At 37.5% G+C, this 27,664-nt stretch overlaps 2 protein-coding genes and 1 non-coding gene across 11 annotated transcripts in view; 2 read left to right on the top strand and 1 right to left on the bottom strand.

The window, feature by feature from the left end:
* The window catches only part of LOC6604080 (dynamin), a 113,568-nt gene extending 88,254 nt beyond the window's left edge, over window positions 1-25,314 (bottom strand). For 6 of the 8 annotated variants that reach the window (XM_026989989.1, XM_026989988.1, XM_026989990.1 and 3 more), the window contains exons 1-7: window positions 24,954-25,311; window positions 19,733-19,806; window positions 18,897-19,653; window positions 18,451-18,567; window positions 18,172-18,400; window positions 17,948-18,105; window positions 17,776-17,882 (exon numbers count right to left, since the gene is read on the bottom strand). In XM_026989989.1, the coding sequence (XP_026845790.1) occupies window positions 17,776-17,882; window positions 17,948-18,105; window positions 18,172-18,400; window positions 18,451-18,567; window positions 18,897-19,653; window positions 19,733-19,806; window positions 24,954-25,099 (1,588 nt within the window). In that variant the 5' untranslated portion in view covers window positions 25,100-25,311. Of the gene's footprint in view, window positions 1-17,775; window positions 17,883-17,947; window positions 18,106-18,171; window positions 18,401-18,450; window positions 18,568-18,896; window positions 19,654-19,732; window positions 19,807-24,953 lie in introns of all 8 variants that reach the window. The other 2 variants (XM_026989995.1, XM_026989992.1) reach the window with 2 other exon arrangements.
* Window positions 25,315-26,047: 733 nt separating this feature from the next.
* LOC6603565 (60S acidic ribosomal protein P2) lies at window positions 26,048-27,014 on the top strand. 2 transcript variants are annotated; one of them, XM_002028508.2, is made up of 3 exons: window positions 26,048-26,128; window positions 26,285-26,725; window positions 26,933-27,014. In XM_002028508.2, exon 2 carries the CDS (start codon window positions 26,286-26,288, stop codon window positions 26,628-26,630), a length of 345 nt encoding a protein of 114 aa, XP_002028544.1. In that variant the 5' UTR covers window positions 26,048-26,128; window position 26,285; the 3' UTR covers window positions 26,631-26,725; window positions 26,933-27,014. The 2 variants fall into 2 exon arrangements, with proteins under 2 accessions (XP_002028544.1, XP_026845797.1); XM_026989996.1 differs by having other exon boundaries at window positions 26,928-27,014.
* On the top strand, window positions 26,771-26,850 carry LOC113566077. The gene has a single exon (XR_003408927.1). It is a non-coding gene; the product is annotated as a small nucleolar RNA Me28S-Am982 (small nucleolar RNA).
* Window positions 27,015-27,664: the final 650 nt, after the last annotated feature.

The following is a 27,664-nucleotide window of genomic DNA, read 5'->3' as shown; positions in this document are numbered from 1 at the left end:
CGTAACTTTCTGTTCAGTAGCTCTCTCTCTCTCATTAGCTGCTGCTGCAACTGTTCTTCTCTCCTCCTATTAGCGTTTGTCTGGCACACTGGTTTGATAGCCATTTGTTTCGAAATATTATTTGATTTTTTAAATTTTAATTTTGTTAAAATTTTTTTAATATGGAGTTTTCTGTTGTATGTGCCAAAAAATCATGCAATAAGCAGATCACCCACGATCAACCGATTATCCCCTGCTGGCTCTGCGACAGCGTAGTGAACGCAAAATGCGCTGGATTTTCTGGCCTTGTGAGTGATGCCATTTCAAAGCGTAATGGTTTGCACTACAGTTGCGAGGCATGCCGTGCGGTGGAGAAAGACATGGTAGCTTTTATGAGGCAGACGCGGAGTGGCTTTAAGGAGCTGACCGTTGGTTTTAAAAACTAATACGATCGGCTCCTAGCCATGGAGGCTCAGTTTAGCGGTTTAAAACTGCTGAATGAGTCTCCGAGGCGCAAAAAGGTCACTCCGCGGGATCTGCAAGTGCCAACCGTCGCTCAGCCGTGCGCCGCCGAAAAACTGACTCCGACCACTCCAAGTGTGCAGTAGTTGATCTCGTTTGCCACTCCAAAGGCAACGACAGCTGCTGGCGATGCAGATTCGGTAGCCGAATTCATCGCCTCGGAGAATGTGCAGCCAAGTACGTCTGCAGCGTCCGTGTCCGTGGTGTCCGCAAGTTCGCTAGTTGTCCCGTCTATCCCGATCCCACCAGTAAATAGACGTTCCGGACCTCCGGATATTGCCACCACAGGTACTAGGCCTGTGGTGACTAAACCACTGGTGGGAGTCCCACCAAAACGACAAGTTTTTGTTTCACGGCTGGCCCCTGACCTCACATCTAATGATGTAATTGCTTTTATTCAAAGCAAAATAAAAGCCGTGGGTTTAAAGGTGGGGAAATTTAACTTCTCTTATGCCAGGGAGATAGCCTCGTTTAAGATAAGCATCTCCCCAACTCAATTTGACACCATTTGCTCCGCCAAATTTTGGCCGGAGCATTTGGTGGTGAAGGAGTTTAAGGCTAAGAAGAAGAATAGGCCCCCCAAATCCCTTCCAAATCTATCCAGTGTGCCACCCTCAACCTCAACTTCCCGTCTTGCTTCCACCTTTCCAAAAAACTAACTTCTCTTTTAGTAACCTATCAGAATGTAAGAGGCTTGCGTAGTAAGCTCAGCATTCTTTTCCGGGATAGTGTTGCATTTGCTTCCCACGTTATTGTGTTTACTGAAACCTGGTTAAAGCCGGACATGCTTAGTTCCGAGGTTTAGGCAGGTCGGTACACAACTTTTAGAAAGGACCGTTCGTCTCGACGTGCAGGAGGGGTTCTAATTGCAGTGGACTCTTACTTCACGTCAGAACACTTCACAGTCCAAATTCAACAGGAACTGGAATTCCTGTGTGTAAAACTGATTCTTCCTGCTTTCGCTATATTCATTACTTGCTCGTATATCCCACCTTCTTCGGATATTTCAATTTATGAGCAGCACTTGTCCGCTTTAACCGCTGTTTCTTCCTCGCTATCTGATAAAGATCGTATGATAGTTCTTGGTGACTTCAACTTGCCAGGAACTGTTTGGTCTTCGGTAAACGAGTCTAGTATCCTAGTGCCCATGTCACGACATGACTTTGTTGACGGCTTGCTTGACCTGTCCCTGTCTCAAGTCAATCATGTGAAAAATTCCTTGGGTCGATTGCTTGATCTATGCTTTGTATCGGATCCGACCATAGTGTTGTTAACCCGAGCCCTTCCGCTCACTATACCTGAAGACGCCTACCACCCTACTTTCGAGGTGTCGCTAGATATAGGACCAACTGTATTGGATCGGTCGAGTAGACTACCTGAACGTGTCCGCTGCTTTCGTAAAGCCGAGTTTGCGAAGCTTAATAACCTAATTAGGGATTTTGATTGGTCCGCTTTGTACTTGTGCACTGATGTCACAAAAGGCACAAACATTTTTTACAATGCTCTTGGCACATTTTTTGATTCTTGTGTCCCGCTTTCTTGTCCGATTAGATCTGGAAAACCCCCTTGGTTTACCAAAGAGTTATCCAGTCTAAAAAACTTAAAATCAAGACTTTATAAAAAATTCCAAGAAGTGGGCTCTCCTACTTCTCACTCTCGTTATTTAATAGCTCGGTCAAACTTTTCAGTTCTTAATGCTCAATGCTATAAGAACTACCTATCTCGTTGCAGGATACGTTTTTCTCAGGACCCTAAACAGTTCTACTGCTTCGTAAACAGTAAGCGTAGAACGTCCGCACACCCATCCTCGCTATCATTTTGTAATACGTCGGCAAATAATGATCAGGCAATTGGCGATCTTTTTGCCCAGTTTTTCCAAACCACCTATTCTGAGGAAAGCTACTCTGGTCAACCGTACCCATACGGATTACCGAGGTCAAACGGCATTTTCAGTCCCTTGTTAAATGAATATTTCCCACTTCATGATCTTCGACTAGTTAAGCCGGTGTTTTCACCGGGTCCAGACGGGGTTCCAGGTTGTGTACACAGGTACTGCGCCGAGGCTCTGTGTGGACCATTGCTTAAACTATTAGCCCTGTCCATTGATTCCTCTTGCTTCCCCCCAATCTGGAAGGAATCGTTTATAATTCCTCTCCATAAAAAAGGTAGCAAGTCTGATGCAAAAAATTATAGAGGTATAGCAAAGTTATCCGCTATTCCTAAAATGTTTGAGAAGGTTTTAACTCCGCACTTAAAACATCTCTGCAGGTCACTTATATCTCCAACTCAGCATGGATTTATAAGGCGGCGATCAACCACCACGAACTTGTTAGAGTTTACCTCTTTCATTATTAAAGGCTTTCAAGGTAACTTACAGACGGATGTTATTTACACCGACTTTAGTAAAGCATTCGACTCTGTAAACCATTCCCTTTTAGCACATAAACTTGACCTTTTAGGCTTTCCGCCCAACCTCCTGAGATGGATTTCTAGCTATCTTTGTTCTAGGTCTCAAAGAGTCCTCTTCAAAAACTCCCTCTCTTTACCAGTAAAGGTTTCTTCGGGAGTACCACAGGGCAGCCATCTAGGCCCCTTACTCTTCACACTCTTTATTAATGACTTGCCTTCAGTATTAACATACTCCCGAGTACTTATGTATGCGGATGGTGTTAAACTTTGTGTCCAGTACAAGGACATTTCATTTCATTCTCGCTTGCAATCCGATCTCAATAGTTTTCAGTCATGGTGTTGTGCAAACTTGTTACACCTTAATGCCTCGAAATGCAAAGTTATGACATTTCATCGTTCTAGCCCTTTGTTGGCTCCATACACCCTATTTGGTGGTTCTCTTGAGAGAATTACCCTGGTGGATGATCTGGGTGTTATGTTAGACCCCAAGTTAAAGTTTTCCGAACACATTTCTACCATGGTAAATAAGCCCATGGGCGTGCTTGGGTTTATAAAGAGGTGGTCAAAGGAATTTGACGACCCCTATATAACAAAGACTCTCTATACCTCGCTTGTTCGTCCGATCTTAGAATACGGCTCCTGTGTATGGTGCCCTCAGTACAAAGTACACCAGGACCGTATAGAATCAGTACAGAAAAACTTTTTACTCTTTGCTCTGCGGGGCCTTAACTGGTACTAGTAGACTACTATTAGTAAACCTCCCATCCTTAGTTAACCGTAGAAAAATGCTTGGTGTGATATTAATGCACAACTTGATCAGGGGTGACATAGACAGCCCTGATCTGTTGAGCCGCATAAACTTCACGATTCCTATTAGACTGACTAGGAATTGTATACCGTTTCACTTTGTAGATCGAATTATTCCTTGCATGAACCGTTTAGGGTCTTATGCTCGGATTATAATTCCCTCTACCATATTATATCCACCACTAATTCTCTTCCTCTCTTCCCTTAAATTACTAATCCTTACACACCTTTCTAGTAATTAGTAGTTGCATGCTTAGTTTCTTAGTAAGTTTAGTGCTAATTTTCCTCGAATGTTAGTCTAATCGCTATCTTTCTTGCATGTTCGCGTTCGGTTCGGCTACGCACCGAGCGTCATGCGGCAGCGCCCCTCGGTCGGTTGGGCGGGAGGAGGGCTGCGTTTTGCCTGGGATCCGCGCGTAACAGCCTTCTGCTGGTTTCACACGGGCCACTTGACGGTGCAGTAACTGCATCGCCTCTTGAAAGATGCAGTCATTGCATGCCAACGTCCAAGAAAATTGGTATGCTTACAGTTTTCTTCTTGATAACTTTTGTTAGCTTCCAAAAGGGAGAATTTTTGTCATCGAGCTTATAAAATTATTCCAATTTTCATTTCTAAGTTCGGATAATTTTGTATTTATAAGTTGGCTGAGCCATCTCACTACCAGATATGCTTTATTTCTGTGTCTCAACCAATTTCGACGGTGTCGATTTCTAAGTTTAATCAAGTAAATGTGTGCGGCAGGGCTTTTGGTGTTAGGCGGATTTCTTTCTTTGGGATACTTCAATCGTTTGCTGTAAGAACTACCAAGCTAAAATCGTCTATTAATTTGTCTATGTAATCCAATTTGTATTTTTGATATCGTAGAAGAATCTTTTAATTACATCGCAACTTAAATAAAGTAAAGTTTCGACTGGGAGATGATCTGAGCCAAGGCCATAGATTACTGTTGTATCACTTAGTAGCTCGCATTTGTTAGTTACACAGATATCTAATGTAGAGGACTTAATTCTAGAACTAGCGCTACATAAGAGTGTTTATCGGGAAAATAGACTAGCAAGCCACGTGACATTAAGAAATCGTATAGCAGAAATCGACTACAACCCCAAAATCTGTGTCGACTTTTGAAATCACCTTCAGCACAAAGTTTCCAGGGAGTGTAAGTACACTAAGTAGTAAACGTATATCATTTGAAAAAATTTGTTTTTGTTGTTTTCCCCCTTCTTTTAAGAAAATCGAAGAGCTCGTCTTTTTTGTTGTTAACGCCTCTGGCGTTCCATGTTACAATTGAGAGATTATTTAACATTATGTAAGAAACTTGCAAGGCAGAGAGGTTATCACTTCAAATTGATCTGACTTGGACTTACTTATAAGTTCAAATGTTAACGTCTTTATCTCCTCTATTGAAAATAGCTCTTCATTAGCATTTGGCGTATAATTATTGACTGGTCTTACCCATGTGGCGTTTCCATGTAAATTTGGTTGGTTAAGAGTATTTGGGAAAGTATTAGTATTTTCCAGCTTAGAAACATTGTTAGCATTTGGTCTTAATCTGTTGGGCTGATATTCAGTTCTTAAATTAATATAACTAATCCTGCTAGGGCAACTGGAATCGTTTGCTTTGTGTGGACCGTTGCAGTTGGCACAGCTGGCACGGCTGTTTTTCTTGGATATTCAGTGGTTTTATGACTTCCTGCACAGATTGAACAGTATGATTTGACGGCGGAGCGGTTTGAGCCATGTCCAAACATTTGGCAATTGTAGCACTAGGTGATTTGGTTCCTGTTTCTCTTTTCGTAACCCCATTTTAATCTTACATAGTTGATGACTGAATGGTTTCTTTTGAGCTCGTTGAGCGAAACGGTTTTATTGGTGAAGTAGACCACATATAATACTAATTCAGAGTTATTTTGTCCTTTTCGCTGAACGAGCTTAACATCCAGTCATTTGAGTCCAAGTCCAATGAGATCATTTTCTAATGAAATGGGATCCTCCTTATCCAAACCCGATAGCAATGCTTTATAGGGCTTATATTTTTTATCGGCAAAAGAGAAATATTGAAATTTGCCCTTCATCATGTTACAAGCGGCTTCATAGTCTGTAAAGTCCACACAGTGGAACTTAATACCAATTAAAATCTTTTTAATGGAGTATTGAGTAATTTATTTCTTTGCAAATAGTAGTTGTAGTTGCTCCACTGTGTATTTAAGCACTGTTATCGGAGGGACAAACACTTTGCTTTTAGAAATGAGTTGCTCGAGCACATCTTCATTCTTATCGCTAATCTCAATGTCTTCATGTAACTGTGATTGTGTTTGCAGAGGCGAATAATAGTTTCTGCTGTCTACTGAATGCTGTCCAGCGTCTGTTTTTGACACTTTCTTTCTTTTCTTTTTCACTTTGGGCGACATAACGGTGTCTCTCACCGATAATGGTCTCTTTGTGTTTGGAATTTTGATTTTGTTATGTTTTGTTTTATTTATTTATCTCTTTTTTTTGACGTTGGTGAATGCAGAGCATTTACACAAGTCTGAACCATATTTATAATTTTTTTTTTTTTCGATTACGGATTTTGCCTCCCTGTTTTATATAAAATCCTTCATGATGTGCTAACGATTCTCGACCGGATTAACACCGGGACCATTTTCCGGCCAGCCCAATGTCCTAGAACCACCATTGTTGAATATTATTTTAGATTAAAAAAAAACAGCAACCGTAAGTTTTTAAGTTTTTATATACAAATTGCAATTCAACAATTATTTCCCAATTCGTATTGAAAAGTTACAAACTAGCACTATTTTTAGTTTTTATCAAAAATATCGTTTTATTTTTTCAATAAAAATCAAAAATATCGGTTTTTTTTCAATAAAAATCAAAGGTAGCACTTACTGTTGATTTTTTCAATAAAAATCAAAAGTAATACTTTTTTTGATTTAAAACAAAATTATTATAAAAAATAATGTTTGATTTAAAACAAAATTATTATAAAAAATAATTTTTTATTTAAAACAAAATTATTTTAAAAAAATGTGCATTGCATATCCTTGAGTGATATAAAGGATAATATTTTCTAATATATTCAATATTTTTTCTTCTACATTCTGTTGCAGTTGTACTGCAAGCAGGCTCCGGTTTTCATTTATTTTTGCGGATGACGTTTTTAGGTGCTCCCGTTTTTACAAATTTTGCTATCGATATGTTTCATCTTCTCATCGGTTCTTGGAAACAAAAACAGCTGACCTGGTTGTTTTAAAAAAAATATACGGAGTGATAAAAATGCCTTTCTTTTTCAATTGGTTGTTTTGAAGCAAAACGACGCAAGTTAAGAAGATCAAGACATTTTATATGCAACCTCTGTATATTTAGGTTAGGTTAGGTTGAGGCGGCTGCCGGGCTCGCTCGGAGCCCGTCACACTTAGGCCGGTTTCGGCCCGTTGTGATACCGCATAGGATCATTTCCTTCCTGCGTTGTGAGACTTCCTGTCAGCAATTATCCCATCCAGATGCTCTCACAAAGTTCGCTATCCTCCTGGGACATAGTTTGGACATCTCTGAGATGTCGTGTAGAAAGGCTGAGCCCAGGTGCTGTAGCATTCTTCTGCTGAGAGCCGGGCAGGAGCAGAACAGATGTTCCACTGTCTCCTCCTCTTCCTCGTCTCTACAGCTGCGACAAAAATCGTTATGTGGGGCCCCCAGCCTGTTAGCGTGGGTGCCTATTAGCCAGTGTCCCGTGAGGGAACGTGTGACTACGCTGCACCTTTTCCTGCTTAACTTTTTTACTTTTGCAATTAAGATTCTTTTTGTTGTATAAAAAGTGTTTACTTTTCACTTCGTCGAGGAAAATGTTTTCGTTTTGAAGCAATACTGCGGATTGTGAACAAGGGAGCACCAATTTATGTAAATTCAAAGATAAATCGGAAAACTTTTGTGGAAGTGAAAACCAGAGCCTGGCTGAATATGTAGTATTTATTGTACAAATATATGTATACTCAAAACACCAAAAACTACTACAAAATTAAAAACCAATTTTTTTTAAATAACAAATAGTAATGAATAACATACGTTGTGATTTATTTATGATTTATGTTGTGATTGCAGATTAATTTCAGGGCACACTGTACGAATTTTTTTTTCCGCATATGCAAACGTTTGTACGTACCGTTTACAGTTAATTGGTGTTATCTCTGCATTGGCGGAGAGCCAAAAGTTTTAGCTTACCAACTAACCAAACGCGTTTCTTGTGCATTGTACTTTAATAACGTGTGGTGAATTTGGCCACAAGCATAATTTTTCTATAGAAATAGCATTTGGGAAGGTACCGAACGGCACTAGACGGTTTGGTCAAAACGGCTGCACCTCAGTGGTTTGTCCATAGATTTTAACAAACAATACCTTAATCGACAACAAAAGCATAAAAAAAAGGGATTTATTTCGACTTTTCCCAAGTTTTCAAAGTCAAAATTGGGGAAAATTTTTAAATTTTGAATTTGAAAGCTTAATATTTTCCAGATGATACGCTTAAGCTACAAAGTGTTCGGGTAGGATTTATAGCAATTTAAGCAGACGCAAAAAAAGCACTACCACTGAAAAAACAAATACCAGATTAAAAAAATGTTTAACAATAATCTTATCTAGTTATTTAACAAATTTAAAGCCCCAAGTCTATAAAAAAAAGTCGGTTTGGTTCGCAGCGTCGAAAAAAAATTTAATTTTTTTAATTGTAATTTCCCATGTAAGGAATAGATTTCTTCTGCTCTGCGATCTCGTTCAGAGAAAGATCCGTTTTAGAAGGTTTAACGCCTAGCCCGCATTTGTCTTGCCATTCCCAGCAAACCAACTAACGTGCCTTTTGCGAGAGTTCCGCAAAATGCTCGCAAGCGAGCTTGTGTACGAGCGGCATGGTTTTGTGTCGCAAAACGCTCGCAAACAAGCTCGCAAGCGAGATAAAAATGAGCTCTACTTCTTGTGTCGCAAAACGCTCGCAAACGAGCTCGCGAGCGAGCTTGTGTACGAGCGATATGGTTTTGTGTCGCAAAACGCTCGCAAACGAGTTCGCAAGCGAGCCAAAAGTTAGCTCTACTTCTTGTGTGGCAAAACGCTCGCAAACGAGCTCGCGAGCGGGAGTTTTACAATAGGAAAGTGCGCTGCGACTGTGCTGCCGGTCGAAAGCCAAAAAAAAAAAGCAAGCCTTCGTGTGCCTTCGGTCCGGCAATTCTCCTTCGGCTTTGTGTTCACGTCTCGACAGATGACGTGTCGACAGATTAGTGGTCGAAAAGTCATTCATGTTTTTCCTTTTTTACATGTGTCGAGCATTAGAAACAAGTGCAAATAAAGCGTGCGTTCCTTGCGCCGTCATTTCAATTATTTTCGTCCAACTGTGCAGTGCTAAGTTAAACATCTCTACCATCTCTTACGCATTTAAAAGAAATTTCTGCCAATCGGTAAGTACATTATTAATAAAAGAAATAAAATGTCTTACAAAAGAAAAAGCCGAACATATATCGGAGAGGCTCGACACGTGCAAAGAGCTACTGGAGATTTTGAGGTTAAATTGAATCATATGCAAAATATTTCGAAAGTTTTTCTCCTGGCGTGGGACAGACTCCAAAAAGTGTGTAAGAGGACTTCGAACCACTTTAGCACTACGAAGTAAGTTTTACTATTTTAGCTTGTGTAATTCCCCAATTTTTAATATATTTTATATTTTCTACAGATGCATTTAAACAGAAGTTTTCGCTCGACGATCAGGATTTCGACCATACAACTCAAAAATATTTCCAGTATGCTCAGGAACGGAAGGCCAGATTGGAAAAAAGTGATGCAAAAAAACTTAAATTTTAGTACATAGTTCATACATATTACATATATACATTAAATTCATTTCATATTACAAATTAAAAATATTTTTTATTACGGAACAAAATGGGAACGGGCCCAAAAAAAACTCTCGCAAAAACTATTTCTTGCGAGCCTTTTGCGACATCGTTTGCGAGCCTTTTGCGATATCATTTATGATAGCTCGCAAAGGAATCATTTGTGAGCCTTTTGCGATATCATTTATGAGTCTTTTTTGATACTGCTTTGGGCTCGAAAAAAATATTTCTTTTGATATTATTTTATATCTTTTTTTTCATGTTGAAAATTTGTATTTTATTGTAAACAAGTTTACTGCTACCTTTCGTGGCAACTTAATCTAGTTTTACAATTTTATATCAAAATCGACTCATAAATGATATCGCAAAAGGCTCACAAATGATATCGCAAAAGGCTCGCAAACGATTCCTTTGCGAGCTATCATAAATGATACTTTCACTGCCACAAACGTAGCATTGTAAAACATTACAATAATATAATTACACATTTATATCCTTATTTTAAACAGGTTGTCAGTTGTAAAGTCCGTCAATTCTCGACTTCTTTGTTTATCCCATATAAAAAAAGGGATTTTAAATAAAAATTATATATTTGTGATAAATGATATATTTAAACATAAGATCTAAGAGAATATATATATAAAATAAAATAAATCTTCGTAGTTATATTTGGAATTAGTTTTACATACATTTCAAATCCCTTGTCAATCGCGTGCTTTCCGACGAGAATGTGCAAAGCAAAAATGTAGATGCGTGTCGCACTTGAATACTCTCATGGCCAATACCCATAAATGTTCTAATTCAATTATGAAACATCTTATGTACACACATATGTACATAAATATATCCGGTTATTACATTAATATATTGCATGAGGGTATTCAAAATTACAGTTGTCTTCATGTTAGGTTCAAAGCTTCTTTTATTCAAATTTATCCAATTTTTATACCCGATTCTCAAAATGAGTATTGAGATTTGTGGTAAAAGTGGATGTGTGTAACGTCCAGAAGGAATCGTTTCCGATCCCATAAAGTATATATATTCTGGATCAGCATCAATAGCCGAGTCGATTGAGCCCTGTCTGTCTGTCCGTCCATCCGTCTGTCCGTTCCCTTCAGCGCCTAATGCTCAAAGACTATAAGAGCTAGAGCAACGATGTTTTGGATCCAGACTTCTGTGATATGTCATTGCTACAAAAATATTTCAAAACTTTGCCCCGCCCACTTCCGCCCCCACAAAGGGCGAAAATCTGTGGCATCCACAAATCCACACAATTTCGACGATACGAGAAAACTAAAAACGCAGAATCGTAGAAGATGATTATATCTTCTAGAGTGCAAAATCTGAACCAGATCGTATAATTATTATAGCCAGAATCAAGAAAACAATTTCACTCGTTCTCGCTCTGTCTCTCTCTAACACACAGGTTTCATGGTCGGTTTTACCAATTTCAAAATATGAGTTCAAGGATCTCAGAACCCATAAGAGCTAGAGCAACCAAATTTGGTATCCACACTCCTGTGATATCGGACCTTGACCGTTTTGTGTCAAAATTTCGACACACCCCCTTCCGCCCCCTGGGGCAACCACAAATCTCAGAGACTATTAAGGCTAGAGTAACCAAATTTGGTATCCGCACTTTTGTTAGATCTCACTATAAAATGTATATCTCAGAATTTCGCCCCACCCCCATCCGCCCCACAAAGAACGAAAATCTGTTGCATCCACAATATTGCAGATTCGAGAAAACTAAAAACGCAGAATCATAGAGAATGACCATATCTATCCGGTTGCTGCATCTGGATCAGATCAGGTCATTTTTATAGCCAAAAGGAACAAATCAATTTGCACTGGCTACGCAGCGCCCGACGTCACGCTCAGACTGATTTTCTGTCTCTCTCGCACGCACTCTTTGTCGTGTCGTTTAATATTAGCGGCGTCTGCCGGAGGAGAGCCATACTGACTTAGTATCGGGTATAACTGTAGAGTTGCGGTGTCCGCAGAAACTCACAACGTTCCCCCTCGTTTTATTTTTAATTTTGAAGTTGATTTTATTTACGAAAATTAAAAAAAAAAAAATTGTATTTTAAAAGATGATTTCTTATTTGTATTCCGTATTCTTCTTATACCTGTGGCAGCGCAATCCAGGCTGTTTTTATGGGATTGTTGCGACACATATTGCTCTAGACGGCCCAGTTGCGCAAATAAGGACCTTTGTACACTAGGCTTGCGCTTATTTGTATAGGCGAAAGAAAATGTGTCGGAATCAAAAGTCTCAGGGTCGAAAAATGTTCCTTTTGTTATACAAAAATAAAATTTAAAGTTTCACCCCGATTCGACAACGTTTAGAGGTGCCAACTTCGAGGTCAAAGTTCAAAAATACGATATTTGGCCAATGGTTCCTATGGCAGCTATACTATATATCGCTCTGATCGGATTGCATTTTGTTCCTGATTTAGAATATTAAAATATATTCCAGCACCCCACTTGTTAATATTTATGCCAACAATAAATAGTTAACATTAAACTCTTCAGACTAATGTGTAATTACACGTGCAGAGTACTAAAATATCGAAATGCCACCCTCGTCTACCCAAAATGCATTCGGAATGGGAATGAAATTGGGAGTAAGCTATCAAATTAAAAAATTCTGTTTTGATACAACTGGCTACGACTCACAACAATTCTGGACAACTTTACGGCGCTAGACTCTTATAACCTATACCTTATACCATGCAGACATCACACCAGTAAAATACATTTGCGGGCAGCATTTGAGTCATGTGCCGTAGCTACATCAGGTACAAAAGTTGCAATCTTTGCTAGATTTAAAGACTATTGAAGACTATTGAACAAAGCAAGTTTAAGTTTGGTGTGACTGATCAGTACGTTGCAACGCATTTAAATGACAGAAGAAATGCAATAATTAACTTCTGTCAAGTTTAATTGCGAAAACTTAAGCGCGTTGTATTGTTAGAGTTAACTCACTTTTTTTGGATCGGTTCCCAACGTTTTCATCATCTGGATGTCTATTTTTCTAGAGAAGTTTAAGTTGACAACTCGAGAACAGTTGACGTTTAAATTTTTATTTGATTTGGTCAACATTAGCTGTTGAAGCTCCATATCTGGACTTTCAATTTATATGCGAAATGTACAACTATAAATAATTTAATCCGAAAATTGCAAAAGTCGATTTAAAGAGGACTTCCAGCCATTTGTGGCATTTATATGATGAAAATATCGCACTTGTATTGTTTGACGATAAAGTTACTTTCATGGAGTAACGACAAATGGCGAAGCAACTCATGGCATTTCGGGTTGACCATGATGATGTCTAGTTTTTAAAGAAAATGATTTTCCAACTTTTATTACAAACAGACTATCTGATTTTGTGGTACCTAATTCTGCAAAGTGGTTGATGATACAGTCGAACGTGCTGTTAAACTTATTTAAGACTATAACCAAATACTAACCATTCCCATTCAGAATGCATTTTGGGTAGACGAGGGTGGCATTTCGATATTTTAGTACTCTGCACGTGTAATTACACATTAGTCTGAAAATTTTAATGTTAACTATTTATTGTTGGCTTAAATATTAACAAGTGGGGGGCTGGAATATATTTTAATATTCTAAATATATATGGAACAAAATTCAATCCGATCAGAGCGATATATAGTACAGCTGCCATAGGAACCATTGGTCAATTATCGTGTTTTTGCACTTTGACCTCAAGTCGGCACCACTAAACGCTGTCGAATCGGTCTGAAACTTTATATTTGATTGTTTTATAGCAAAAGCCACTCTTTTAGACGCAGAGACCTTTGAAAATTAAACTTTTATAAATAAGCTCAACCCTTATGTACGCACATAAAACATCTGCAATCATATGGAAAACATTTTAAAGGACTAAAAAAAGGCACTTACTCCACAATTTTAACGTAAAATAGTACGAATCGCTTCCAATTCGACTAAGTCAGCAGCTAAAATTAAGGAACTAGCCGGAGTAAGCGCAAGCCTTTCAACAGTTCAAAAGTGATAAGAAACTAAAGCGTCTACAAATTAGGAAAAAAAAACCACCTTTATAACATTTATACACAAAGAAAAACGGCTTCAATATGCGATGGAACTCATGACGTGGAATGTTCAAACTGACACTCGATTTAATGATTGGCGTTCGTGGTCTTTACTGATGAAAAACGTTTAAATTTTGACGGACCTGATGGATGAGATGAGAAAGTGGAGTCATGGTGTGGGGTGCCATCACTTTTTATGGTACAATAGATTTGATTTTTATAGATCAGAAAATGAACGGTGAGCGATTCAAAACACGTATTTCCAAAGTTAAATGATCTCTTCGGACCAATCCCATGGATTTTCCAACAAGATAATGGCTTGCGCGGAAAGTAAGGAAACAGTAACTGCAGCGAGATTTCCCTAAGCTACGTAGACTCCCTGTAACATTCTATGAAGGATCGGATATATTAAGTTATTTCGAACAAGGGAGGCAGTACTCATTACTAAAATTATTTTTTTATTTTTCTAATAAATCAAAGATTTACCATTCTAAATATTTAATTTTAATATAAGTTACTATTCCTTCAACAAATAAATTAGTTTTAGTGTATATTCTAGTGACCAAGAAAAAAGTACCTTATTAAACAAATCTTTAAGAAACTGTTTAAAAAACATTATTTTGCTAAATTTCTCTACTTTTGAAGAATCATTAAATAACTAAGGCTTTAGCATATCAACTTTTTTTAAATTCTTTAAAAATAAAGAGTTATAATTCAAATTTTATTGCAAAAATGGTTGCGTCATGCAGTGTGCCATTTAATTGCCTATGGCTTCCACAATATATTGAACTTTTAATCTCCGATCGGTCAGCACCATATCGTGAATTTGCTCAATAGTTTTGCGTGTCTTCAACTGGGCGTCTAGGCGTTCCGTATCGTTTGTTCTTGTACAGTCACAACGAAAATTAGTAAACTCCTTTTTGACCATTGAAATTGATGGTGCAGAGTTCCCATAGTATTTACCAAGCTTAGTGATAGTTTTCTTCCGCAAAAAAATGCATAACGCACACAGGAATTAATTTTTTTCCATTTTCTCTTCAAATTACTGTCAATGGCTAGTAACTGAACGTCGCAAAGTGGGTAATCAGCCGAAAGAGGTGGCAAAAGTCGAAGATTTTTTTGAGCGCTTTGGACACAATGAATATACACATGTAATAGACAATTTTCAAGAGCTGTTGAAAGTTTTAGTTTAAAAGACATGACACGGCGTGTTTCGTGAGAGGTTGTGGCAGGTAAGTCGGTATGGAAAACGAACGGCTCCGAATTAGATGTATGGAGTTCATTTTAAAACTTGCATATACCATTCCGCGATAGGAAGAATCTTTTGGAAAAAAATGATTCAAGAAAAATTCTTAGACAAACTATCACTGAAGGTGGACTGCCCCAAACAAGAATTTGGAAACACAAGCGATGGAAACACATCACGAACATTCTTTCAGAAAAATTAAATTGCTGCAGAAAGAACTGGGTTGGATATCTACATTATTAAAAGATTGGGGGTCATTTTGATTATTTTAAGCTTCAAAGAAAAAATATATACCCGCAAATTTGATGAATATGCCTCGAAGACTTCAGAGCTGTTACTGGAAAAATATCCTGAAAAGAAGCTAACTCCCACCCTTCATAAAATTATGGCACATGGTCATTTTAATTGAACATCAGAGCCTACCAATTGTGGAGATGTCAGAGGAAGCCAGGGAAAACATAAACAAAGATTACAAAAATACAGGATATGAATATGTTAGCAAAGCCAAGATCCTTTCAACATGTTGGCAGTCTCTTCAGATCGATATATTTAATCCATTAAATATGTGAGATCACAAAATAAATCGGCAAGCAGTTATCCTTCAAAAATGCTTAGTTCATTAAATATTCCTGCCACCAAACAGGAAGTGGAAGAAACAAAAAAAAAATGCAACCAACTTTCAGAATAAACGAGAGAAACGTTATGAGTTGCTGCGGACACCGCAACTCTACAGTTATACCCGATACTAAGTCAGTATGGCTCTCCTCCGGCAGACGCCGCTAATATTAAACGACACGACAAAGAGTGCGTGCGAGAGAGACAGAAAATCAGTCTGAGCGAGACGTCGGGCGCTGCGTAGCCACTGCAAATTGATTTGTTCCTTTTGGCTATAAAAATGATCTGATCTCATTCAGATTCAGCATTCTGATATATATGATCATTATCTATGATTCTACGTTTTTAGTTTTCTTGTATCCTCAATATTATGGATGCAACAGTTTTTCGTCCTTGGGGGGGCGGAAGGGGGTGGGGTGAAATTTTGAGATATACGTTTTATAGTAAGATCTAACAGGAGTGCGGATACTAAATTTGGTTACTCTAGCGTTAATAGTTTCTGAGATTTGTGGATGCCACAGATTTTCGTCCTTTTCGGTGGCGGAAGGGGGTGTGGCGAAATTTTGACATAAAACTGTCAAGGTCCGATATCACAGGAGTGTGGATACCAAATTTGGTTGCTCTAGCTCTTATGGGTTCTATGATCCTTGAACTCATATTTTGCCATTGGTAAAACCGACCATGAAACCTGTGTGTTAGAGAGAGACAGAGCGAGAACGAGTGAAATTGTTTTCTTGATTCTGGCTATAATAATTATACGATCTGGTTCAGATTTTGCACTCTAGAAGATATAGTCATTTTCTACGATTCTGCGTTTTTAGTTTTCTCGTATCGTCGAAATTGTGTGGATTTGTGGATGCCACAGATTTTCGCCCTTTGTGGGGGCGGAAGTGGGCGAGGCGGAGTTTTGAAATACATTTGTAACAGTGACATATCACAGAAGTCTGGACAGAAAATGTCGTTGCTCTACCTCTTTTAATTTTTGAGCACTAGGCTCTCATAAGAACGGAGAGACGGACGGGCGGATAGTCGGATAGACAGTTCGACTGGCTCTATCGACTCGGCTATTAATGCTGATCAAATATATATATACTTTATGCGATCGGAAACGCTACCTTCTGGACGTTGTAAACATCCATTATCACCACATATTATATGTACCCCTATACTCATTTTGAGTATAAAAACCGCAAAAAATTATCAATTTTGCATTGGCAAGTTTAATATTTCCCAATCGGTAAGCTTGAGCTACAAAGTGTTTAGGTCCGTTAAGTGGTTCAGTTAAGTAAAAAAAATAAGCACTATCTCTGACCACAAACAGTAAAAAAAAAAAAAAAAAATTTTCAAAATTTAGACAATAACCATACCATTCAAAAGAGACCATAATTCACTAAAAATTGTGAAAGCCCAAAATCTATAAGATAAAGTCGGTTTCGTTCGAAGCGTGAATAAAAAGTTCAATTTTGTTACCTAGTATTCTTCATGCTTCCGCCCGATCTAGAAGGATTCTTTTATAATTCTTCGCCAAAAGAAAGATAGCAAGTCTGATGCAAAGAACTATATAGGTCCAGGTATCCGCTTTTCCTAAAATGCTTGACAAAATCTTAACTCCGCACCTGCAACATCTGTGCAAATCACTTATTTCTTGGAAACATTTTTTGGAGTTCACCTTCTTCATTATCAAACTCCTCCTATTTACATCGATTCCAGCCTCTTGTTGGCTCTTTACACCCTATGCGGTGGTTCTCTTCAGAGAATTACCCTCTCGCATGAACCGTTTAGGGTCTTATGCTCGGATTAAAATTCTCGTCCTATTATTAAATTACTAATGCTCACATACCTTTCTCGTAATTAGTAATTGTATATGTATTGTAAATGCATGTTTTGTTCTTTCTACTTTGCATATATGTTGTCTTCTGAAATTAAACTTTTGCTTCTTTTGCTTTTTTCCTAACTACTTATATTCTGTAACTTGTTTTTTTTTGCTGTTTTGCCTTAAGTAAAGTAAACTAAAGTAATTGCGTTAGAATTGTGTGAGTAAAAATACTTCTTTCAGAGAGAAGATATTTAAACCCACTTTATATTTCAGCAAAATCCAAAACAAATTGGATTTGAATATTGGATAGTGACCATGTTTTAAAACAACAAAGACTGTGGTAAAAAAAATTATATTTTTGCCATCGCCATTGTGAATAACACTTTGCAAGTACTTGTGATATCACTCTCAGATTCCGAGATGTTCAAACATACCTTTCATTATGCCAAGGTTCTGTATCACCATGTGGCCCTTTCTTATAACTTGGTTGCCAAGCTGACGAGTTCCTGTCTTATTTGCGTTTTCAGATTTATTCTGAGCACTGTAAAAAAAAATGTATAAATATTTCAGATATCTAGATTTGTTAAACATATGAGCTTTACGTACTTAGCAAAACCAATGAAGTCCTCGTGATTGGTATTCATGTAAGCTAGCTCAAAATCGATAAGAAGAAGAATTTGCTCTTTGCAACTATGCTCGCGTTGACGTACGTGTGTTGTAATAATGCGTTCTGTTTCCTCACGCAAACGAGGGTACCGACCCATCTGTGTCAAATATTATATCAGTGAGTTTGAAACCATATATATATATATATATATATATAAACATACTTTAGCGGTGCACATCCGCACGACAACAGAAAGTTCCTGAACAACTAGATCTACGCACTTGATTACCGGTTCCTTTAGCAGTGCTATTTGTCGCTTCACAATAGCCTCAAAAGCCATATCCGGGGTGAACAGACCGACGCGAATACCGTGAATATTGCGAATGGCGAATGAAATCTCTCGGCGCAATTCTTTCTCATCACAGGCCATCTTAACAATCTCGAAGCGTAGACTGTACCGAAAGAAGATTTATATTTGTAACAGTAATTTGGGGACGCTTACCGCTCGTGAAAAATGCGATTGATCTTGGCACCACCAGAGAGCTCGTTTGTGTTGACCAAAGCCGATCCACTGCCTTCAATAGTCCGTTCGAAGTCAGACTGAAGCTGCTGTATCATTCTATATTGACAAGAGAAAGTTCTTCTGTTAACTCATCCCATGAAAGCAGTATTTAATCTACGGGTTTTAAGGGGAAAAACAGTATTGCGTAATAAAAGGAAGTGTTTCACCGATGACGTTTCATCGATGATATGATTTAATACCAATACCCAATATATTTGAGATCCTAAAAGCAATGTTAAATTCCAAACGAATTTTTCTTAATTTTTAAATAATGATATAGAATGTAAATTTGCGACTATGTTTTTTAAGATCAAAATTTACGGGTATTCAATTAGAGACCGATCGTAAAATCGAGTCGTTTATCTTTACAATGATTTTAAACTCACTGTAGCATAGCCTTTGTCTTAATGCTGGCATCGCCTGGCTGGAAGTGCTTGAACTCCTCAACCTCCTTCTCCAGGGTTAGCATCTGCTTCTGCAATTTATCACGCAAGCCAGGTAATGTGTCGCGTATATGATTAGTTAGCTGCTGATTAAGAACTCGCTGTAAGTATGGAGTGCCTAGTCGATCGGCCATGTGACGATATGAGGAGTGGCTTAAAAAAAATTTGCGCTCAGCGGCCAATGCTTGGTGAATGTCTTTGCGCCCCTCTATGTCCTTTTGTGAACGATTAACAACTCCAATATAGCCGCGCCGCAAGGGAAGCAGCTTATTCTCCAGGATATCCCGCGCATCTGTCCCTTCGTCCATGAGATCAAGTTTTGTTATCACACCAATGGTCCGCACACCCTGTGGATCAACCTCTTTGGCCAGCTTAAGAGCATCCGAGTTGGCCAGATCGGTGTTAGCTGGTGTCACGGCCAGTATTAGACATGTCTCTTTGCGAATAAACTGAAATATCATCTGCTTAATTTGCTGCTCAATGTCCACAGGTTGGTCACCGATTGCTACTTTTGTTAAGCCTGGCAAATCAATAAGTGTTAGGTTGAGTACGTGAGGCGAATAAACGCGTAAATTAATGGGAATGTTGGAGATGCCTTTATTACTACCAGTAACACGATCCGTTTCATCCTCAATTTCTTTTCGAATCTCATCAAAATTCAAAAACTTTTTACCCTTACAATGAAGAAATTCTCCATATTCTGATTGAAATCAAGACACCGAAAAAGGGAAGAAACGCATTAAATATTCAATAAGAATTCGATTTTCCAAACTTCTTACCGGTAACTCCGTGGATCAGCTGTAGTATCAAAGGCCTGCGAGTAACAATACCGGATCCCCGAGGTAAAAAATCTCTGTGAAAAATATAAAACATTCAGTGAAGTGAAGTAGAAAGAAATTTTTTTCTCGCAACGTGGGCCGCAGCTTTTTATACCCTTGCATATTGATCTCTGTCATGTCAGATTTACATTTGACATGGTCATCCTATTTATACAAACTGAAGTCAAGTTATTAATATACACATGAAACTACAGCGACACAAAAGAAGTATATATTCATGCATGCCCAGGGTTTTCCAACTCTTGCAAAAACGATTTTACGAAATGAAATACGAACTTGTACTATGCTTCGGGTGTGTCACTTTTTTCTTTTCTTTCAGTAAACAGCTGACATGTTGCCGCTCAATGTATTTTATTTGTACATATTGGTAACTCAAGGAAATTCAACTTCAATAACAGCACATTTTCAATTTAAATACGATTTTTAATATGTAACTGTTACATATTATTTCACATTCCCCTGGTAACTTGTCACCCATCGAGACCGTTGTTGTTTTTTTGGATGATTTGAAAACAGTTCGATTTTAGGTTTAATTCGAAATAAATGTAAAATAAATTTCAAATTAAATAAATATAATCTTACAGCATCAGCAAATATGGCATATTTGTTCGCGTATACTTATTAGTTATGCGTCAAGAGTGTAGAGGTATATTGGATTTATGGTGGAAATGGATGTGTAGCACCCAGAAGCATGATGCATCATACCCCGAAGGAAGCGTTTTCGACCCCATAAAGTTTACATATATATTGAAACGAATGGGAGATTAAGTATGCCGACTATTAAGTTTTCACTTTTTACTAGAAATAGTCAGTCGAAGCTCACAGTTTGTTCGGAATGGAACCTACATTCTCTCGGAAATAAAGCCTTCCTAAATAATAGAAAACAACTCTGTCTTTGTTATGTATTTTTACATACATATGTATGTATGTACATTCGCTCATTATATTCGTATATTCTATATTAATGATATTATATTATAAGGGGTAAAGGGTATAGGCATACACTGTATGCTCAATAGCACCGTCATGAAAAAGCAATACAAGCAGGCAGTTCAAAAAAGTATGATAATCGTGTGCACATATGTACATACACTGACGATCAAGAGAAGCAAAAGCTAATTGAAAACGAGGGGGAACGTTGTGAGTTGCTGCGGATACCGCAACTCTACATTTATACCCGATACTTAGTCAGTATGGCTCTCCTCCGGCAGACGCCGCTAATATTAAACGACACGACAAAGAGTGTGTGCGAGAGAGACAGAAAATCAGTCTGAGCGTGACGTCGGGCGCTGCGTAGCCACTGCAAATTGATTTGTTCCTTTTGGCTATAAAAAAGGTTCCGATCAGATCCAGATTCAGCAATCTGATAGATATGGTTATTATGTATGATTCTGCGTTTTTAGTGGGGGCGGAAGGTGGTGTGGCGAAATTTGGAAACAAACTCGTCTCGGTGCGATATATTAGGGGTTTGGATACCAAATTTGGTTGCTCTAGCTTTTATAGTCTCTGAGATCTAGGCGCTAATGTTTTACTCTAAGCAAAGCCGGCTATGCTACGTGTGTGTTAGACAGAGACAGGGTGAGAAAAATGAAATTGTTTTCTTGATGCTGGCTATAATAATAATACGATCCAATTCAGATTCAGCAGTCTAAAAGATATGGTCATTCTCTACGATTCTGTTTTTTTGGTTTTCTCGTATGTTTAAAATTGTGGATGCCATAGATTTTCGTCCTTTGTGGGGGCGAAAGTGGGCGGGGCGAAGTTTTGAAATATTCTTGTAGCAGTGACATATCACAGAAATCTGGATCCAAAACATCGTTGCTCTAGCTCTTATAGTCTTTGAGCAATAGGCGCTAATAGGGACGGACAGACGGACAGACAGACAGGGCTCAATCGACTCGGCTATTGATGCTGATCAAGAATATACATATATACTTTATGGGGTCGGAAACGATTCCTTCTGGACGTTACACACATCCATTTTCACCACAAATCTAATATACCCCAATACTCATTTTGAGTATCGGGTATAAAAAAGCAGAATGGAATTTAAAATAAAATATTTTATGTGGTATCACACTATATACATTTTTTTATTTCGAAAATGTACCACGCCCATTACCGCCCCCACAAAAGGAGAAAAACTTTTGCGTCCACAATTTTGAAGATGCAAGAAAACAAAAAAAGCGCAGAATCGTAGAGAATGAATGCCAGACGGAACAAATTAAATTTTTTCAGTTCCTCCTCATTCTCTTTCTCACTAATTCAGGCCACTGTGCAGTATTTTTTTTTTATTTTTGGAACTTAATCCGATTGAAAACCTTAGGTCACTCGTGAAACGACTGCTTGGGCAGTACGAATGAGCGCCATCTAACCTAGGCGATCTCTGAGGACATGTACATAGATGCGAAATGTAATGGTATTCCAAAAAATATTTTTGGTAACTTGATAGATAGCATTCCATACCGTATTAAAAAAGTAATATCGAATATGGGTCTATGCACAAAATGTTAATATTATGATTTTCTTTAATTTGTATAAAAAGTGCAAAAATTAGTACATAAGCGTTTTTTTGGATTTTATACCCGATACTAAAAATGAGTATTGGGGTATATTAGATTTGTGGTAAAAGTGGATGTGTGTAACGTCCAGAAGGAATCGTTTCCGACTCTATAAAGTATATATATTCTTGATCAGCATCAATAGCCGAGTCGATTGAGCCCTGTCTGTCTGTCCGTCCGTCTGTCCGTCCCCTACAGCGCCTAATGCTCAAAGACTATAAGAGCTAGAGCAACGATGTTTTGGATCCAGACTTCTGTGATATGTCACTGCTCCAAAAATATTTCAAAACTTTGCCCCGCCCACTTCCGCCCCCACAAAGGGCGAAAATCTGTGCCATCCACAATTTCGACGATACGAGAAAACTAAAAACGCAGAATCGTAGAAGATGACTATATCTTCTAGAGTGCAAAATCTGAACCAGATCGTATAATTATTACAGCCAGAATCACGAAAACAATTTCACTCTTTCTCGCTCTGTCTCACTCTAACACACAGGTTTCATGGTCGGTTTTGCCAATTGCAAAATATGAGTTCAAGGATCTCAGAACCTATAAAAGCCAGAGCAACCAAATTTGGTATCCACACTCCTGTGATATCGGACCTTGACCGTTTCATGTCCAAATTTCGCCACACCCCCTTCCGCCCCCGCAAAGGACGAAAATCTGAGGCAACCACAAATCTCAGAGACTATTAAGGCTAGAGTAACCAAATTTGGTACACACACTCCTTTAAGATGTCACTATAAAACGTATATCTCAGAATTTCGCCCCACCCCCATCCGCCCCCACAAAGGACGAAAATCTGTTGCATCCACAATATTGCAGATTTGAGAAAACTAAAAACGCAGAATCATAGATAATGACCATATCTATTAGATTGCTGAATCTGGATCAGATCAGATCATTTTTATAGCCAAAAGGAACAAATCAATTTGCAGTGGCTACGACGTCACGCTCAGACTGATTTTCTGTCTCTCTCGCACGCACTCTTTGTCGTGTCGTTAAATATTAGCGGCGTCTGCCGGAGGAGAGCCATACTGACTTAGTATCGGGTATAACCGTAGAGTTGCGGTGTCCGCAGCAACTCACAACGTTCCCCCTCGTTTATTTTTCATTCTTTGAAAAATTCTTATATTTATTTATATATAAAAATTGATTTATATGGGGAAAAATTTGGTTTGCTTGGCTTTATCCGTTTGGCTGTTATGGGCGGCGAAAATCAGTAATTATGAGTATGTACTCACTTTTGCTCCCCACTGCATGTGTATGTACATATGTGTATGTACATAGTATGTTCATGGTATGTTGTATGTAATAGTATGTAGTTGCAAGGAATTTTCACATAGACTCATATGCGCATGCGTAATTCAGAGATGTTTCGGTTAACCTATTTTATAGCATGCATGCTCTAGTGTATATATTTTAATGCATATGTAGATACAAAGTAGGTGGGTATATATAAACGTACATATGTATCTCCTTTGTAGCCTGTTATATATTTGACATAGATACATACATATGTCCATACTTAATTGTCATTATAAAACTATTATTTTTTATGTCATTTCTAATTTAAGTATTTATTTGTATGTACAACATTATTAAATGGAAATACAGAAGAACATTGATTTTTCCCAAACACAAGCTTTGGGGCGTGTTGTATGTTATTGTGTTTCTAACTTTTCAGAGAACATGAGAGAGCGCGCAGGTCGATAGATAAAAGAGTAATTCGGCGCAACTAAAGGGAATACAGGGCTGATGCTAGTGTTATACTGTTTTGGCATTTGCTTTGCCATTAAACGACTCAGAATTATGTCACACAAATTCCATCCAACATACTTGCATCTATTTGTAAGAACGAAAAGAACAACTCACGAAAACAAATAAACAAACAAATAATTATCCTTACGGCTTAATTGGGATTTGGTTGATTCACCAAATGTTCCAAAACGATAAATATATCTACTTATGAACATTTTCATCTCATGCATTTGTATAACTTTACATTGATTTTATAGTGAGTTTATTAAGTCGAACTCTAGGTCTACTTTTGTTTACCATTTTTTACCATTTATTAATACTATAATTCTATTTAATAGTTACATAAATGTGATTTTGCATAATATAATTTTTCAACGCATATATCTTGCCATATATCGAACTCTTTTTCGATGAACTTTTTGATCGAAAACTACGTTCGGTATATATGTATATTGCGAATAAGAATCAATATTCAGGTATTTTTGACCTTAAAGAAGTGCTTTGGAGATTCATGTATGTACATAAGCAATAAAATTGTATGAATGAACATTTTCACATAACCATCTGTTAATGCAGCCATTATAATCACATGTGTATTTAAACATTCCGGGACCACAAGAATATGATGGCTGTCAAAAAGCTGCTATAGGATTGATTGATCGGTCACGAGATCAATCTTGTATCTTTTAAGATACAGGGAAATTTAATGAGCATCAGACAACATAATATAATAAAGCTTAATCTATCAGGCTGCGCAGGTATTGAAAAGTCCAGTACCCAACCTTTTTTGATATTTTTCTTATACGTGTAAATATGTACATACATATATGTTTACTTACTTGCCCACGAAGTTTTCCAGCACGGAACTCTTTCCTGCCGATTGGCCACCAACAACGGCTATCTGAGGCAAATCTAATTGCATGTGAACGCCGAGCGATGTGAACGCATCTTGCAGCTTGTTAACAATAGGTATCAAGTTGTCCATAGTGAAAAGAGTGGGGTATCTTTGATTGTTTATTGGAATCGGCTTTAATTACGATATAACGTTGTCGCAATTTATAATTTAATAGCTTCTACGTAGCTGCGCAAAGCAGACTCCTACGTCTGTCTTTATTACCGTTCTCCTCTGTTCTAGACTAGCTGACTCTTGTTGTTTTTAAATATTGATTTAAATGAGATCTGGAATTATCTATTTTTCCACTCACTATATTATACTTTTATTTCACTATAACAGGCACTGCCAGTACTGAAAAATGTATGCTATTATTAATGAGAGAGAAAACAACTTTTTTAGCATGAATTATTTATGAGCTTAATATTGTTCTTGGAATATATGGACAATACACAGCCATTAATCCTCACGTAAAAATGACACGTTAACTCGTTAACACGATTGTAAAGGTAGTCTTTTAGCTTGATAATGAAAAAAGGAGTAAATTATAAACAAGTAAAATTTCACGATAAATTTGAATACACATTTATAAAAATTTATTTGCACATGTATGTACATGTCATTTTATCACAGGAAAAAAAAACCCTCAGTGGAAGTGCAAGCTTAAAGTAATAAGCGATAAAGTAGAAATCGCAAATGGCTTGAAACAATTCTGAGCAAACAAATATTTATTGGGTATAAAATATTGGTTTTTTGCACATAAACCATAAAAATGAATTGAATAACATAGAATTCTTTACGAATTGATGACCGTCGCCCAATTCGTTCAATGATTTTTTTTCAACTAAAATAAGGGATGCAAAAAGTAATTATCAACTACATATATTCCTATGGAATTTTATCGAAAATACCACTCTGATGCATACAAAACACCACCTACATATCAGCAGCAGAGCAGTGGTGTATTTAGATTAGCTCACTCGATATCTGTCAATTTTAACAATCGGAAGTGACTTGCTCGAGCTATGTGACAGCAAAGTTCTTTTCGATTGAAAACTTGAAGACCACAGTTGTGTTTTTCCTTGCATTTCACGTTTCGTGTCAAAATCTGAAGACTTAAAAGTAAGTAAAGATATTGTTACAAAAGAAGTAGAAAATAAATCGCAAACTTTTGAATTAATAATCAAATCAGAAGCCCACTCGATGTTTGCGGATTATTTGGATTGAACATTTTGACGCAAATTGAATTTAATACTTATATATATTTTTTTTTTGAAGCATGCGTTACGTGGCTGCATACTTGTTGGCTGTTATCGGCGGAAAGGAAGCCCCCGCTAATGCAGACCTTGAGAAAATTCTCAGCTCTGTCGGTATTGAGGTGGATACTGAACGTCTTTCAAAGGTGATTAAGGAACTCGATGGCAAAAGTATTGAAGATCTGATCAAGGAAGGACGTGAAAAGCTGTCTTCGATGCCAGTCGGCGGCGGTACTGTATCTGCTGCTCCGTCCGCAGGCACTGCAGCAGCTCCAGCTGGTGGGGACAAAAAAGAAGCTAGCAAAGATGAGAAGAAGGAAGATTCCGAGTCTGAGGATGACGACATGGGTTTCGCTCTCTTCGAGTAAACCGACATTGTTGGCATGCTCCCGAAAAGTCGTATATAAAGCAAAACACGTACAATATCATGAGGTTATATCACAAAAAATAAAAATGCGTTGCGGTACGTATATTAATTTATTTTTTGTTTTGTTAAACTGGCTGTAAATAGGTGTGATGAACCAAAAACTTCACCATCTTTCGACTGAAAAATCCATTGATGCTTGAAAAGTTTTCACTGATCATATGCCGCCACTTTCAACAGTTTTATTGCTAAAAACTACTTGTTTTACACTGTTTTTAAACCCATTTTTTCTTTGTTTCAGAGCAGTCGCCATCTGAAATAAAGCTTTAATTTGCAGCTCGCGATTAAAAAATGTATTTCATAGCCCAGAAACATTTTGAATAGCTCAGTCATTTGAACCTTTATTTCCGTGAAATAAAATCTGAAGTGTTAAAACTTTATATACAAAACTAAACCTGGTTTTTTTTTATTTTTCTAGCTTTTAAAATGGGTTAAATAGTAAGATGCAAAGTTATGTATGTTCTGTAATGTATATGTACATAATATTAAAATCTATGCGATATATTAATTAATGTTAAGAACACTTGTTGAATTTTGTATTAATTTTATTTGGATTTAACCCGTACATATAAGTACGATGACACTTTGCCCAATATTTGATTTCTTAAAACGGAAAATATCTAGATATGTATTTGTTAATGACGATATAGAGCTTTTCAAAGCGGATATATGTATATAGCGAAAGACGGCATTTAGTTATAACAGTATGCTAATGTATACTCTACATGGAAGAACATGTATATGGAATATTGACAGCCCCATTGACTCGATGTCCATTATTTTTATCCAGTCAATTGATTTATTTATTGATAACAAATTGAAAAAAATTAATAAAAAAAAATTAATGATCCACTTCGCCCTTGAAAGAACATGTACATGCAGCGTTTTGTGCGTATTAATATTGAAGATGATCTACCCAGGCTTCTTTAAGCTTACGCATTTTGCATATGATCTTGTCAACAATACTGGTATGGTTAA

This window comes from Drosophila persimilis, unplaced genomic scaffold, assembly GCF_003286085.1.
Source record: "Drosophila persimilis strain 14011-0111.01,24,50 unplaced genomic scaffold, DperRS2 tig00000477-arrow-pilon, whole genome shotgun sequence".
NCBI classification, from domain to species: Eukaryota; Metazoa; Arthropoda; class Insecta; order Diptera; family Drosophilidae; genus Drosophila; species Drosophila persimilis.
Note: the sequence above shows the minus strand (reverse complement) of the source record. Positions and strands in the feature narration are given on the sequence as shown.